The 13,630-nt window shown below is 42.3% G+C and overlaps 1 protein-coding gene across 7 annotated transcripts in view; it reads right to left on the reverse strand.

Annotated features, from left to right (window-relative positions):
* The window catches only part of DIP2C (disco interacting protein 2 homolog C), a 287,798-nt gene that overhangs the window by 112,842 nt on the left and 161,326 nt on the right, over nucleotides 1–13,630 (reverse strand). For 4 of the 7 annotated variants that reach the window (XM_083704608.1, XM_083704605.1, XM_083704607.1 and 1 more), the window contains exons 2-4: nucleotides 8,865–8,936; nucleotides 5,386–5,559; nucleotides 434–544 (exon numbers count right to left, since the gene is read on the reverse strand). In XM_083704608.1, coding sequence (XP_083560734.1) covers nucleotides 434–544; nucleotides 5,386–5,559; nucleotides 8,865–8,936 — 357 coding nt within the window. The remainder of the gene's footprint in view (nucleotides 1–433; nucleotides 545–5,385; nucleotides 5,560–8,864; nucleotides 8,937–13,630) is intronic. The other 3 variants (XM_083704609.1, XM_083704610.1, XM_083704611.1) reach the window with 1 other exon arrangement.

Below are 13,630 nucleotides of genomic sequence, written 5' to 3' on the forward strand. Positions count from 1 at the left end.
ATGTAATCTGGGAATCTTGGGATTTAGGGGGCAAATAAAATGGGAAGAAAAATACAGTGGTACCTCGCAAGACGAAATTAATTCGTTCTGTGAGTTTTTTCGTCTTGCAAATTTTTCGTCTTGCGAAGCACGGATTCCCATAGTATTAACGGTTTTAAGAAAAAGGAAACAAACTCGCAAGACGTTTTCGTCTTGCAAAGCAAGCCCATAGGGAAATTCGTCTTGTGAAGCAACTAAAAAAATGAAAAACTCTTTCGTCTTGCGAGTTTTTCGTCTTACGAGGCATTCGTCTTGCGAGGTACCACTGTATGTATGCACTTATTCCCCCCCCCCCCAAGCAGTGGTTAAATATTAACATGGTTAACATGATGCTGATTTATTTAAGCAGAGGGGCTCTTTCTCAGCCTGACACTTCTGCAGTTTTTCCACATACCTGACCGATAGCGCTCATCACGTGACCCTGAGGACCTGCGTCGGTGGTATCGAGAGGAGGAGGAAGGGGTAACGGGAGTTCGGCGTTCTTGTGGCAGTGCCTGATCCACGCCTGCATTGGGGGGAGGAAGAGGGGGGAATTAGACTTCGTTGCATTATGTACACTTTATTTTTATTAACAGCCTGCCCAGCAGTAAGGATTGTGCAAATCAGACAAAGAACTATTATGTTATTATTATTTTATAATACTATTAATACTTGATGTTTTCAGTACTAGGATTCAGGTACATGGATGCAGACCCTGAAATTCATCTACTTTGATCAGCTGCAGTTGTTTATTTTTATTTATATATAAAAAAATTACATACTACTACCCATTTTTTAAAAAAATCATAGCAGTTTACAACAGTTATACATTGAGGCAGAACGATCGTATCCCAACTCTGGAGGTCATATTTTATTTGGTGTATGGTATTCACAGGCAGAGATCTGACGTATGACGCAGGGAGAATTATGCTAGAGGGACCCTCCCCCCCCCAAAAAAAAATATAAAGAGTGCATGTGCAACCTGTTGGTGCAAAGGTTCAAGTGCAATGTAAATTGTTCCAAGTGCCAGAGTAAATTGCAATATTGAGCCAAAAAAACCCAAGATGGTACACTAATATATCTCATGAGACTACAGATATTTGGGCGTCATCCTTAAAGCAAGGCTTTCGTTTGAAACAGACGTTGGATAGAGAAGGAACCTGGCAAGATCAGAATGGGAGAACAGCCGTTGAGAAGTGCAACCCTCAAGAGAACTGAGGACTCTAACTTAGACTGGTGCAACACATGCAGATTAACTGAAAATCACAATACAATATATAAAGTCTTATGTGCCAAACAGACCAATGAGCTTGCATGCTACCCGTGGTGGTGCAAGAGTCATTGGGAAGCCACTGCCAAAACTGGGCTATATGAGGAGTAGCCGCTGTAGTGACCTCCAGAAGTTATTAGACACCCACCAACCTCAGCCAACATGGCAAAGGCTCATGGGTGATGGAAACTGTAGTCTAACAACATCTGGAGTGCAACCTGTTGGCTGTCCCTCAGATAGATGAATGAATAATCTGACTTGGTAAAATGCATTTTCCTATGATTACACTGCTGGTGTGAGATTGTCTTGGGCTGCAGTAGCAGTAAATTTCCACAGGATTGGGTGGCAAATCAAACAAATCCAGATGCCTCAAAAAAGTGAGCTATGGAACTCACTCTGCAGTCACCAGCGCAGGGAGACATCATCTCCATGCTTTTCCAAAACAAGAACTCCCCAGCTCTTTAGCTCAGCGACCCCCATCTGCTATCTCCAGATGTTACTGCCTCCCATTCATTGATGGAAGACGGTTCTATATACAGGACCTACAAAGAGTCTTTAGCCAGAATATTTGATGTCTTGCACAGCGGCATTTGAGGAGAGACAACATTAAGGGCATGTGTCGTAGTAAGCAGGGGAAGGAAGGGTACGAAACACGTGGGATGCACACCACCCTCGCAAAGAGTTAAAAATAAATACTAGCTAATTGAAATAATCAGCTGAGCAGCTCTTTCCAAACAGCATCATGTGGCTGTGCTAGGAGCAGGCGACAGCTCTATTTTCAGTCGGCAAATTAGATACTATAGCGATATGAACCACAGGGGACAAAAAAAGCAACTCCAGTTATTGAAATGTAGGTAGTCCATGCCGGCCGTGGTGAAAAAAGGAACGCTTCTAATACCCCGGTTGCACACCAAAGTATACCACCTGAGTGCTACACCCCAACCTACTGTGAATTGCTGAAAACTTATCTACTTTCTGCAAAAAATATATATAATCTGATTTATAAGTAAAGGGGGTTTAGTTCTTCTACTTAAAGGCATACTATGCATTTTTAAATATTATACATTGGTGGGAAGGAACATACTCAGTGGTAGAACACCTGCCTTGCATGCAGAAGGACTTAGGTTCAGTCCCTGGCATCTCTAGGGATGAAACCTGGAGCTGCTACCAATCAATGTAGACATTACTGAGCTATATGGACCCAACAGTCTGACTCAGTATAAAGCAGCTTCCTATGTTCCTAACTGAGGTGGTGGACTTGTAACCAGGAGCTCACAGTTCTGCCTCATTGGCCCAGCATCGCTCCTCCTCTGAAAGTGTCCCTATTTTCAACTGTGAAATACTGGAGGTGCTGTCAGTTGTTGTTGTTTAGTCGTTTAGTCGTGTCCGAATCTTTGTGACGCCATGGACCAGAGCACACCAGGCACTCCTGTCTTCCACTGCCTCCTGCAGTTTGGTCAAACTCATGCTGGTAACTTTGAGAACACTGTCCAACCATCTTGTCCTCTGTCGTCCCCTTCTCCTTGTGCCCTCCATCTTTTCCAACATCAGGGTCTTTTCCAGGGAGTCTTCTCTTCTCATGAGGTGGCCAAAGTATTGGAGTCTCAGCTTCAGGATCTGTCCTTCCAGTGAGCACTCAGGGCTGATTTCCTTCAGAATGTATGCATTTGATCTTCTTGCAGTCCATGGGACTCTCAAGAGTCTCCTCCAGCACCATAATTCAAAAGCATCAATTCTTCAGCGATCAGCTTTCTTTATGGTCCAGCTCTCACTTCCATACATCACTACTGGGAAAACCATAGCTTTAACTATATATGCTGTCAGTAGTACCAAACAAAATTGCCGGCAAACTCTTTTCCTTTGCATGCCGACATTCCTGTAAAACTGCATCTACAAAAATTAGTGCAATAAACATTTTCATTCTTGTTGGAATTGGTTCTTCTTCCTGTGTGCTTTCCTTTTAGTGGTCAGCATTTGGTTTTTGGTTTTTCCAAAAGAGCGTCCACACACAAACATTTCTCTGGCTTATAGCTCTAAAATGGGAAACGTCTAATTCAATTTGCTGCCGTTATTAAAGGTAAAAATAGGACGCTGGATTCAAAAGCTCCTTTCTACATTCCCGCCTCCCCCCCCCCCCAATAGGAGATATAAATATCGCTTCATGGCTTGTCCCTGATTTTTCCTTCAAACAATGGAATTGGAATGCAAACTACTATTAGGCACTCAGCAGGGCAAGTCAGAGCCAACGCAAGGAAGGAAGAAAAAGAAGAAGTCTAAATTTCTCCACCCAGGGTAATACAGAGCACAAAAACATGAAGCCTTCAGGATGCAGACAGAGACACAAAACCACTGCAGAATATTAAATGCCAAGAAGTCAGTGGAGTGTTGCTGTCAACAACAAGGCGGTGTTGAGGGAGGCATCGCTCACCTGCCTGGCACCGCGAATGCTGCAACCTGCTAAATTACATGGATGAGGTTTACAAAAGCAATATATTCTTATTTACAGGGCCAGGCAACACATGGAATGTAAGGGCAACCTATGGACACAGAGGGCTTCCACCTGATACGATCTGTACATGAGGCCCTACATGTCAGGCTCTGTTTACATGGAGGAAAGGGAAAGCCTAGCAGGCGTTTGAGGAGCGAGTGTGTGCGAGAGTGGGGAGGACTTTCATTCCCCCCCCCACAGAGGACTACATTCTGCAAAGTCATGCAGTGATATCTCACTGGATCCTCTCCTGCTCTGTTTTCCATAGATCTCACCATAGTGGGAGCAAACCTAAGAAGGAACAAAGCAGGATCTCTCTCAGTGAGGACAGGAGATGGTGCATCTTGAAGCTCTGTTAATCTGAGCAAACTGTGCTTGCTTGATATTTAGATGTCAGGGGGATGTACTTTTAAAATAGGATCAAAATGACTAAAATGAACGTACTGTATACATAAATAAATGCACATATTTAGCTGTGCACTTTGTATTGTGTCCAGAGCGAGACAATGCAAAAGGAATCCTATCCTGAATGCTCTCTAATTTTGTTCCCCTTTGTCCATCTAAAAGCAACCTCAAAGACAACGCTGGCATTGATAATGCTTGCCTAAGGCGACCTAGTGAGTTCAAGGCAAAGTGGCCTTTGGGTTCACATGCCTGAGTCTTAGCCACTGGTTCATCAAAAAGAGAGCTGTACAGCTTTACTATAAGCATCCCACCTTGTTAAAAAAAGGGGAGGTGGGGGACACATCCTTGACTCATCACTGAATTCTAAGGAAGTTATAATTCTTCAGGTCTTAGGACAAAGGCTTTATTGTCCTTGACACCTTCCAACATGAAAGCAACGAACAGTCAGAGCCTACAGCTGTTTGCGGTGGTATGTTCTACGCTGAAAATACCATCAAAAGCTGGGTGACAGGGGAAGGAAGTTGGGGATCAAAACAGCCCCCCAAAAAGTTGCCAGCAAATGTAAAATTCAGGCTGCAAGCTGTTTGAGCAGCTGTTTTGGCATGAGATGGGTCAAGGAGAGGGCACATTACAGCATGTCGTGTTGAGGAAGGAATCGTTTTATTGCCACTTTGGGGGGGGGTCATGGGTGCTGCCGATCCCAAAGGATCCGAGAATGGAGGAATAACAAACCCATCATATAGACATTCATGTCTTCCTGCATCTTAATTCCTCTCCCCTTCCCGCCAAGCCAGTTCTTGGGTCAGAAGTTGTGTTGAGCAGCTGTCTTTGAGAAGGGGCTTTGTGATGTCATGCACAAATAAAACTTGATTTTCACCACTCAACAACAGAAGCAGTAATGCGGGTGTTCTTGTGGTCCACCAAATAGCAACTGCAGATCATGCTCTTTTGTATATTGGGTCCGCATGTGATCTGCACCAGAGACATGTGCTTCTTGTAAGGAAACAGGCGGTGTGTGTTACAGTTCTGGGACATCAAGGGTGCCCTTTTATTATTTGACCTCTTCAACTAGCCACATCAAATATATATCCCAAAGCCCTTAAAAAAAATAAACCAGATGAAATAATACCTTTCTTGATAGGCTCGTTAAAAAACACACACACATAGATATATAAAAAGATATGCATATATTTTTTGTGCTCACCAAAGCGAAAGTAAAAGAGAGGCCGGTTTGCCGCTGTGTTGTGTGGGGCTGTGCGCTCTCTAGCTGCTGCTTCCCGGATGTCACAGACCCCAATGTTGCTAGTGCGCAGCGTCCTTCTCGTAGCCCCTTCATTGTGCTGTAGTCTACACCGAACCGCAGCAGCTCCATTCGCCGCTGTAACAAGTTGAAAAAAACTAATTAAGTCACGTTTTAGTTTTTTTACATTTGTTACAGCAACGGATGGAGCTTCTGCCCCCATGCAGTGAAATGTGCACACACGCTAGCCCACACGCGGGCACACACACATAAGTGTACACACCCCAGGCACATACAAACACTACAGTACGGAGCCACAGAATCAATTTCCCACTCTGCCAACATTGGTGTTTGTAATGTCAGCAAAGCAGCAGCAAGAGGACTGGATGCTGGGACAGTGGGGAACTGCCTTGTGGTTTTACTGTCAGTCTGGTGGGCACATTTGCACCAAAGGGGGAAACCATCCTACCCCAACCTTCCCGCCCCCCCACAAAAAAAATCTATGTGGTGAATTCAGCCACATCATTTTAAAGATAAACAAAAAAGTCTCTTCTGAAATGCGAGGTCAACTACCCAATGTTATCAATGCTTCCATTTCCCAAGGGATTATGGCGAACGAACGAACGATTAAAACAGGCCGCAGACGGTGGCTCCAACCATTCTGCAACTCCACTTGCATTTAATGACAATTTATCAGGGGGCGGGAGGCATCAATTGCCCATTTTTATGAATCGAGGGTAAAGTGAGTCTCCCATTGTATGAAAACACCAATTTTGTCTGGAAAGGACTGGAGACACATATATAGGAACGAACAATACTACGAACACATTAAAGAACTTCTGACTCTTAAGAAAAAACAGGCTGTAACTTTAACGCATGGTCATCTTGTTGGCACAATAAAAACAACACACTGTAACAGGGGTACCCTCTGTCCTTTTCACATTTCGACAAAAGAGTGAACATTTGCTTCAACAGCATCCTTATAACCTTGTTTTATAAAGAACAAGTTTATAGCCTTTCTGGTTATGTATTATGTATTAAAGTGTGTTAATAGTGTTGATGAGCTCTTGAAAGTCAGAGCAGTGATGGAGCAAGTTTTCCAGGGGCTGGGATCAGGGATTTAATACCCATCATTACAGTTCCTTATCTGTTCCCATGACTGGCAAAAGCAAATTAAATTAAATTAAATTAAATTATGCAGAGTGTTTAAAATGGCAGGATGGTCTATGGAAAGAAGACAAAATTATGTTTGCATAAATTGAATAATATAAATAAGTGGTATAACCGAGTTTTCCTAGTGTATAATTTCTATTATCTTGGCACAGATTTCTTTTCTCTCAACACTGGACAACATATACAGTTCTGATTATACATCTGTGTGCACTTATGAACAAAACATTTCAGTATTATTTCCAAGCTTGTACCTGGAGGATCAAGAGAACAAGGAGGAAAGGCTTGATTATTTCCACTTAAACTTAATTGCTAACTTTAATTTCTACATTATACTGAAGAAGAAGCCCTAACGCAACAAGATAATGAGAAACAGGCACTGGACTTTGTATACTCTGTGTAGTGCAGAGATGGTAAACCTGTGGCCTCCAGATGTTGGAGTACAACTCCTATCAACATCTGAAGAATCAGAGGCTCCCTATTCTTGGTGTGCTAGCTTTTATTTTCTTTTTCTAAGGAGTTGTGGTGTCCACATGATTAATTTCTCCTCTCTAAACAAAATATATTCTACATTAAAAGCTAGGTGTCAAGGATAAGAGTTCTAGCTCAAACTAGCCCTGTTTTCTATGTGGAGAGTTTTGATTTGATTTGGATTGGAGCTACATTTCATTATATCAACCCCCATCCGCAGTACTAAGTTTCACCACCTCAGGTGAGAAGCAGGCATGAGTCTGACCCTGTTTCAGTCAGCCAACATGTTCAACTTGGACTTGGGCTCCCTGCCTGGAAGACCTGCTATTGCGTAACTACAATAGTAGTGATAGTAACCACTCTGTCTTAGCACTCTGTGGATTCAAAGCCTGACCTGAACAGAATGCCCTGTGGTGCCACTGCCACAGCAAGTGGAAAAAAGCAGGGGGGTTGCCAAGTCTCCCCTCATGTCTCAACATATCATGAACCAAGGAGAAATTGCCAAAGAGAAAAGAAGCTTTTAATGATCGGGTGTTTTAAAATATTGGAAATTCCACCACAATGACTCCACTGCAACAAGACTGTAGCAAGGCTACATGTTCTGCCACTCCAGAACTTGGGAAATGGATATTGTGTTTATATAGCTATATAGCTATATCTATATATTACATGACTCCCATTTTAAAAAATATAAATATAACTTATAACATATATACATCCAATTATAATTCTCCCTGTCAGTTTGCACATTTCCCAGGAAATTTGCAGTAGTACACAGGAGTGGAAGAGTGTATTCCACCCCCCTTTAAAGAGCATTTGGAATAACCCAGTTCAAGTTTATTAGGCCTAGGGAATGAAAATGTTAATGTGGTATGCTCTTTACTTGGCAACCTAGCCCCAAGCAAAGAAATCCCATTTATTTAAAAAGAATAAATTATCATCATGGAGGATTTCACCAACATTCCATCTAGCCCACCATACTGTCACTGATACTGGCTATCTGGATATTCCAGAGATGCAAGCCAAGATGGATATAGCCATCCCCGTTCTTTTGCTGTCAGCATTTGATAATATGAGGCATCTTGCCTCTGAAATGAAACTTGATGCCATCTAATTATGTTTTAAATAAGGGCAAGAACTGCTTATCCTTATCTCACAAAACGGTAGAGCCTGCCTCGTCAATTGTACAAGGTCATATACCGTTGCATCAAAGAACAGTCAGGAGGAAAAAAACAGAGATCTTGGTGCCGGAGTCATCCCAACTCCTTTTCATTTGTTGTATGCACATCTATTAAAGTTTGCTTCACCCCAAAAGGATTACAGTTGCGGCCCACAGCCTTGCAACACTGGAGTGCCTAGGTATAAGCCACTTTAATCCTAATTGACTAGGATTTTGCTGCATGCATGATTCATTTCTGAATCCATTCTTGCTGATGATCACTACTTCTGGGTTTCCACAAGTGAAATCTTGTGGGATCCGTCTGCATATTTTATATGTTTATGTTCAATGTTTGCCCTCTGGTTCAAGTGTTTATTCCTAAATAGTTTGCTTCTTTCGTTCTTTAAAGTTTACCAAAAGGAATTTAAAATCTCACCCAGTATGTGCACCAACCACTTAATTATACAAGGAGACGCACATTTCTACATGAGAATTGGCTGGTGGGGAAATCTACATCCATTGCATGACAGCGACAGGTTCCTTTGTGCCTCAGATAATCTCCCCCAAAGATACACATTAATATTCTGGCTTAATGATCAATACACACGACAGCTCCATGCATTGCTTGTACATTTCTACATACCCGGAGGTTGTGGCAAGTAGGCCCCAATTAATTTTGATCTCTTCTTTTCATAGCCCTTCTGTGTGATGTCACCTGCCAAGGAAAGCAAAGGGAAATCAATAAGAGCTTGAATGAAGACACAGCCTGCCTGCTTAAGTTGAGGTACCGTACACTTTGCCACTGTTTGTCTTGATGATTGTAATGAACAAACAATTGAAAGCATATTACGTTCATTCTGCCTAGAAAAATCTAATTTACACTGGAGACATTTTTGGCAACTAAACACCCAGAGTAGTTTATACCGACGGGTGGAGATTCCAAGAAGCGAGAGGGTTGCATTGTCATTCAGATACTCTGCCACACAAAACTACATCAGCCTTCATTAAGTTAATCAACAGTGGATTATATAGAATACTTGGGACGTAATGGCTGGCAAAAGACATTACCAATTAGCATTTCCTCAACTATTAATGGGATTCTTTAATCAGGCATGAAGGGCACACAAAAGATTTGGAATTGTTGGTCAACTATTTAAATGACAATATAAACATTTGGCTAAGCTTCCAAGCACTATTTCAAGACAAAAATGCAAAGCAGAAGCACATCGTACTTCCCACGATCAAGCTATAAAAAGACAACATTTCTATCACTTCAGCACTGCGGCTGGGATGAGCTTTCTGACAGGTAAAACGAAATGCACAAACCCTATGTGCTGAGCTGCATGAAGCCCTCCCAAAAGAAGAAAAATATTAGAACCTTAGTGTATTGCTCTGATAAATGGATTACAATGTTTAAGCACAGGTCGTGACATGGATTTTAATTTCATTTTGGCAGTCTTTTCATTAATGACAATTGCCCCAATATAGCCCAATTCATATTCTGTTTTATTCTCGGGTCTGAATCTAGATGTGTGATTCAGACCAGGATCTCTTAATTTAGCTACTAGAAGCTGGAGCCCAGAGGCCAGGGATGCAGTAAATAGAAGGACAGACTCCTAGCATTTTCACCAGGACTGGCCAGTCTAGAGACGCTGCATCAGCTTCTGTTATCAGCAGCCAACGTTGTACATTCCTGTTTCCTACCTCAGAGATTCCAGCCTCAGGACATCAGGTAGGTACTTCAAGCAACTATGTCCCTTTGCTCAAGCGAGCAAATGAGACCTTTCATCCCACTAAAGTTTAAGCTGAAAATATTATTGGCATTCTCAGCAGTTGGCTGAGCTGACGTGATGGAAGACAACACCGCAAATGCTCAGAGGACCAAGAACTCAGCAAAGGAAGCTTCACCGTCCAGGTTATTTATTTATTTTTAAGAAAGGGATAGCTATCTGTCTGCCTGGGCTTAAAACCTCATATAGGGTTTACTGAAAGGAAATCTATGTGGGATGGGCTGCACTGACGGGGATAAGAGCCCAGAGCCACATAGCCGAAGGAAGTTGGGGGATATATATGAGAACCTTGGGAGAGGGAAGCGTAGTTGAGAAAAGAGGCCAGAGGAGAAGGCCTGGTGGGAGCCAAGGGGTCATAGGGCTGCCAGGTGTAGGTCCTGGGTGTCCACCACCACTCTGGTGCCTTTAGGAATTGCATAAAAGGGGGGATTCTACCACTGTTGTTGCTTCCACATCCTTGCAACGTTTGGTTTGGTAACAGTAAGGCGGTAGCAATGGCAAAGCTGCAATAGACTGAGATACTGAATTTCACAGTTTTCACATCACACTGGGAAATAATATTTGCAGTCTTTGAGGGACAAGAGCATATCACATCTGCTAATATTTTTATTTTTTTTTAATGCAGAGGGATGTCTGGATCGCAGGAAACCCGAATGACTTCTATTTTACTATGATATTGATTATAAATCGTTTTCTTGCCTGCTGAAGAGATTGTGTCTCTTCCCACAGGAGCAGCTTGCAGCAAGAAATACAGGAACAAAGTGGATGATGCATTGTGCCTTTAACACTTGTATGGCTGGTACAAATTAAATAGGGTAAGCCTTTTCTAGCCTAGAAATACAATTATGCTGACATTATGCATATCAGCTATCTTTTACTTGTGTGTGCCCCCCTGATTTACTTTTGGACCCTATACAGTACTTTAGCACAGCAGCTTGTAACATTCTGAAAACCAAAGAGAATTTGCCAAGGGCGAACTAAAAAAGTTCATCGGATGAACTTGAACTGGTTGGTTTTGCAAAAGGATGAACTGGAACTAATTTCCTTTTTTCGATCTTCAACGAATTCCTTTTTAAAAATGAATTTTCCAAGCACTGCTGAGACTACAGGCAACAAAGCACACAAAGAAGACTGGAATTAACCTCCCCCAGAAGAATTAGAAAGCTGTTTTGTTTCCCCACCTAGTTTAAATACTTCAGTCAGTGACCCAGTCCCCTTTCTGTGGTCATATTCATTGCAGTGTTTTTATTATTATTATTATTATTATTATTATTATTATTATTATTATTATTATTATTATTTCAAAAAGAAAATGCAGGCAGCAGGTGCTTAGGCGCTCATTAATACACAGTGCAATGTGGCATTACAAAATATAAAATACATTTTCTGAACTCCCCCCCCCCCTCGCCCTCCATAGTGCACAGACAACTCTATCCAATGTATTTTTGCAAGGTCTTGCTCAGAGATGTGTTTATTAAAAATACGTGCGCACACAAACAGGAAAGTGATATCCTGCTTTCATTTGAAGATGCTATTAAGGAAAACATTAACCGGACAGAGCATATGTTTCACCACACTTTTTATTTTCCTTTGCAGAATTATACTTCTGGCATATACCGAAATACAACCCGAAGAAGGGATGACAAGGAAATAAAACTAGTTATTGAAAGCAAGATCCTACATTTTGGTTTATCACTAACTGCAGAAGAATTGGGGAGGGTATAATCTATTCCCTGATGGCCAGATATGGAGAAGAAATGACCAATGGACAGTCTATTCCCGTGGATAGCTAGGACTGCTTGCATGTAGAGAATAGTGCCACATGAATAAGCCCCTAGATCAGTAATTTCCAGGCTGATTGTTCCTCTGGGAAGCCTGCAAGGCGGACCTGGGAACAACAGCACTCACCCCACTTTTAATTCCCAGAGAATGGTATACAGAGGCATATTGCTTCCAACCGCTCTGGGTTGCGGTGCTCATCTCGTTTTATTGGCCGAGGGAGCCGGCGTACAGCTTCCGGGTCATGTGGCCAGCATGACTAAGCCGCTTCTGGTGTACCAGAGCAACGCACGGAAACGCCGTTTACCTTCCTGCCGGAGTGGTACCTATTTATCTACTTGCACTTTGACGTGCTTTCAAATTGCTAGGTGGGCAAGAGCTGGGACCTTCTGATCGGCAAGTCCTAGGCTCTGTGGTTTAACACTGCATAGAATTAGTAGAAGGAACTATATATCAGCGAGAGAATACACTCTTCACATGCAGCAGAACCCCCTGCCATTTCTCCAGTTAAAAGGGGGGGGGGGGATCAGGTAGCAGGTGATGGGAAACACCTTTGAGTGAAACTCCGAACATCTATTGCTGGTCAGAGTTGGCAACACTAGTCTAGATGGACAAAATAGTCTAACCTGTACAAAGGCAGTCTATGACAGCAGGCAAGTTCTACCTGTACAGCCAAAACATTTACTGCCGGAGAGTGAAAAATCAAATGCTTCCCCAAAAAAATTCAAAAATAAAGTGAGTGCACCAGCTATCAGAAACCTGGGAAACAACACCCTAGAGTTGTCTCCAGTTTGAACCCAAACAATTGAGTTGCAATAAACCACACATAAAGAACCAGACTGGAGACAGAGTTTTCCATTAGACCTGCAGGCAAGAATATGAATACTATACAAGGCTGCGGTGAAGATTCGGATATTTGGGCAAAATAATAATACCAGCACAACCCTTCTCGAAAACTGTATCCCAAACTGTGGATATTATCGGTGATTGCCTTTCTCCTTCCCTCCCGAAGCCATTCTACCCTACAGATTCAAGTTCTTTACAGCTTGTTTGCTGCTGATGACTCAAATTCCCTGTCAGCATCTTGGCAAGAGAGATTCGAATGAAACAATGCTCCTCATAAACTGAGCGCTATGACTCACTGATTTCTCCCACTGATGATGCAGACAGTCTCTCTGTCTGCCCTTCCAAAAATACACAAGGAGACAAGGGGTTGCAGTTGGGAGGAAGCAAATCTGTGAAAGTGTTAAGGGGAGGAAAGGCATCAAAAGGAAACTTGATGCATTTTGTAGCCTAATGGAGACTCAAGCCAGGAGCAGAATAACTGAGAAGCAACATCCCACATGTCTAAAGGGGCTTTGGGCTAAGAGAACAGCCTCCCCTTCCGCCGCCCCTTGGCAGACCAAGTGGGCGCTTACAAAACCTAAATTTGCTCTCTGAATCCCAGCTTTTGGATTGGAAATGTGTGATCGAAGTACCACAGCTCTCTTATCCAACACAGCATTATCTAATATTGTTTCAGTTCACTAAGACTAATCCCATCTGTATTTACAAGAAAAATACTGGATTGAACAGTTCAGAGGAAATAATAGGATTTGTACAGTACCGCTGCAGACATTAATGCATGCAACAACTTCTTCTCTGAAATAGAGAATTTATTGTAGCTTTAAACTTTCTAAGGTTCTTCTTACCCACATTAGCCCAGTTTTATTCCCCAATGGTACTAACTTTTCTTCTTCTTTGCTACAAGCTAGTCAGATAATGGCTGCATTTTGGTAATAAGTGACTGTAATGACTGCATTTTTCAAATTTTGAAATGTATAATATGCTCAGATTTCGC

The sequence above is a fragment of the Podarcis gaigeae genome, assembly GCF_964106915.1.
Source record: "Podarcis gaigeae genome assembly, chromosome: 12".
Classification (NCBI taxonomy): domain Eukaryota; kingdom Metazoa; phylum Chordata; class Lepidosauria; order Squamata; family Lacertidae; genus Podarcis; species Podarcis gaigeae.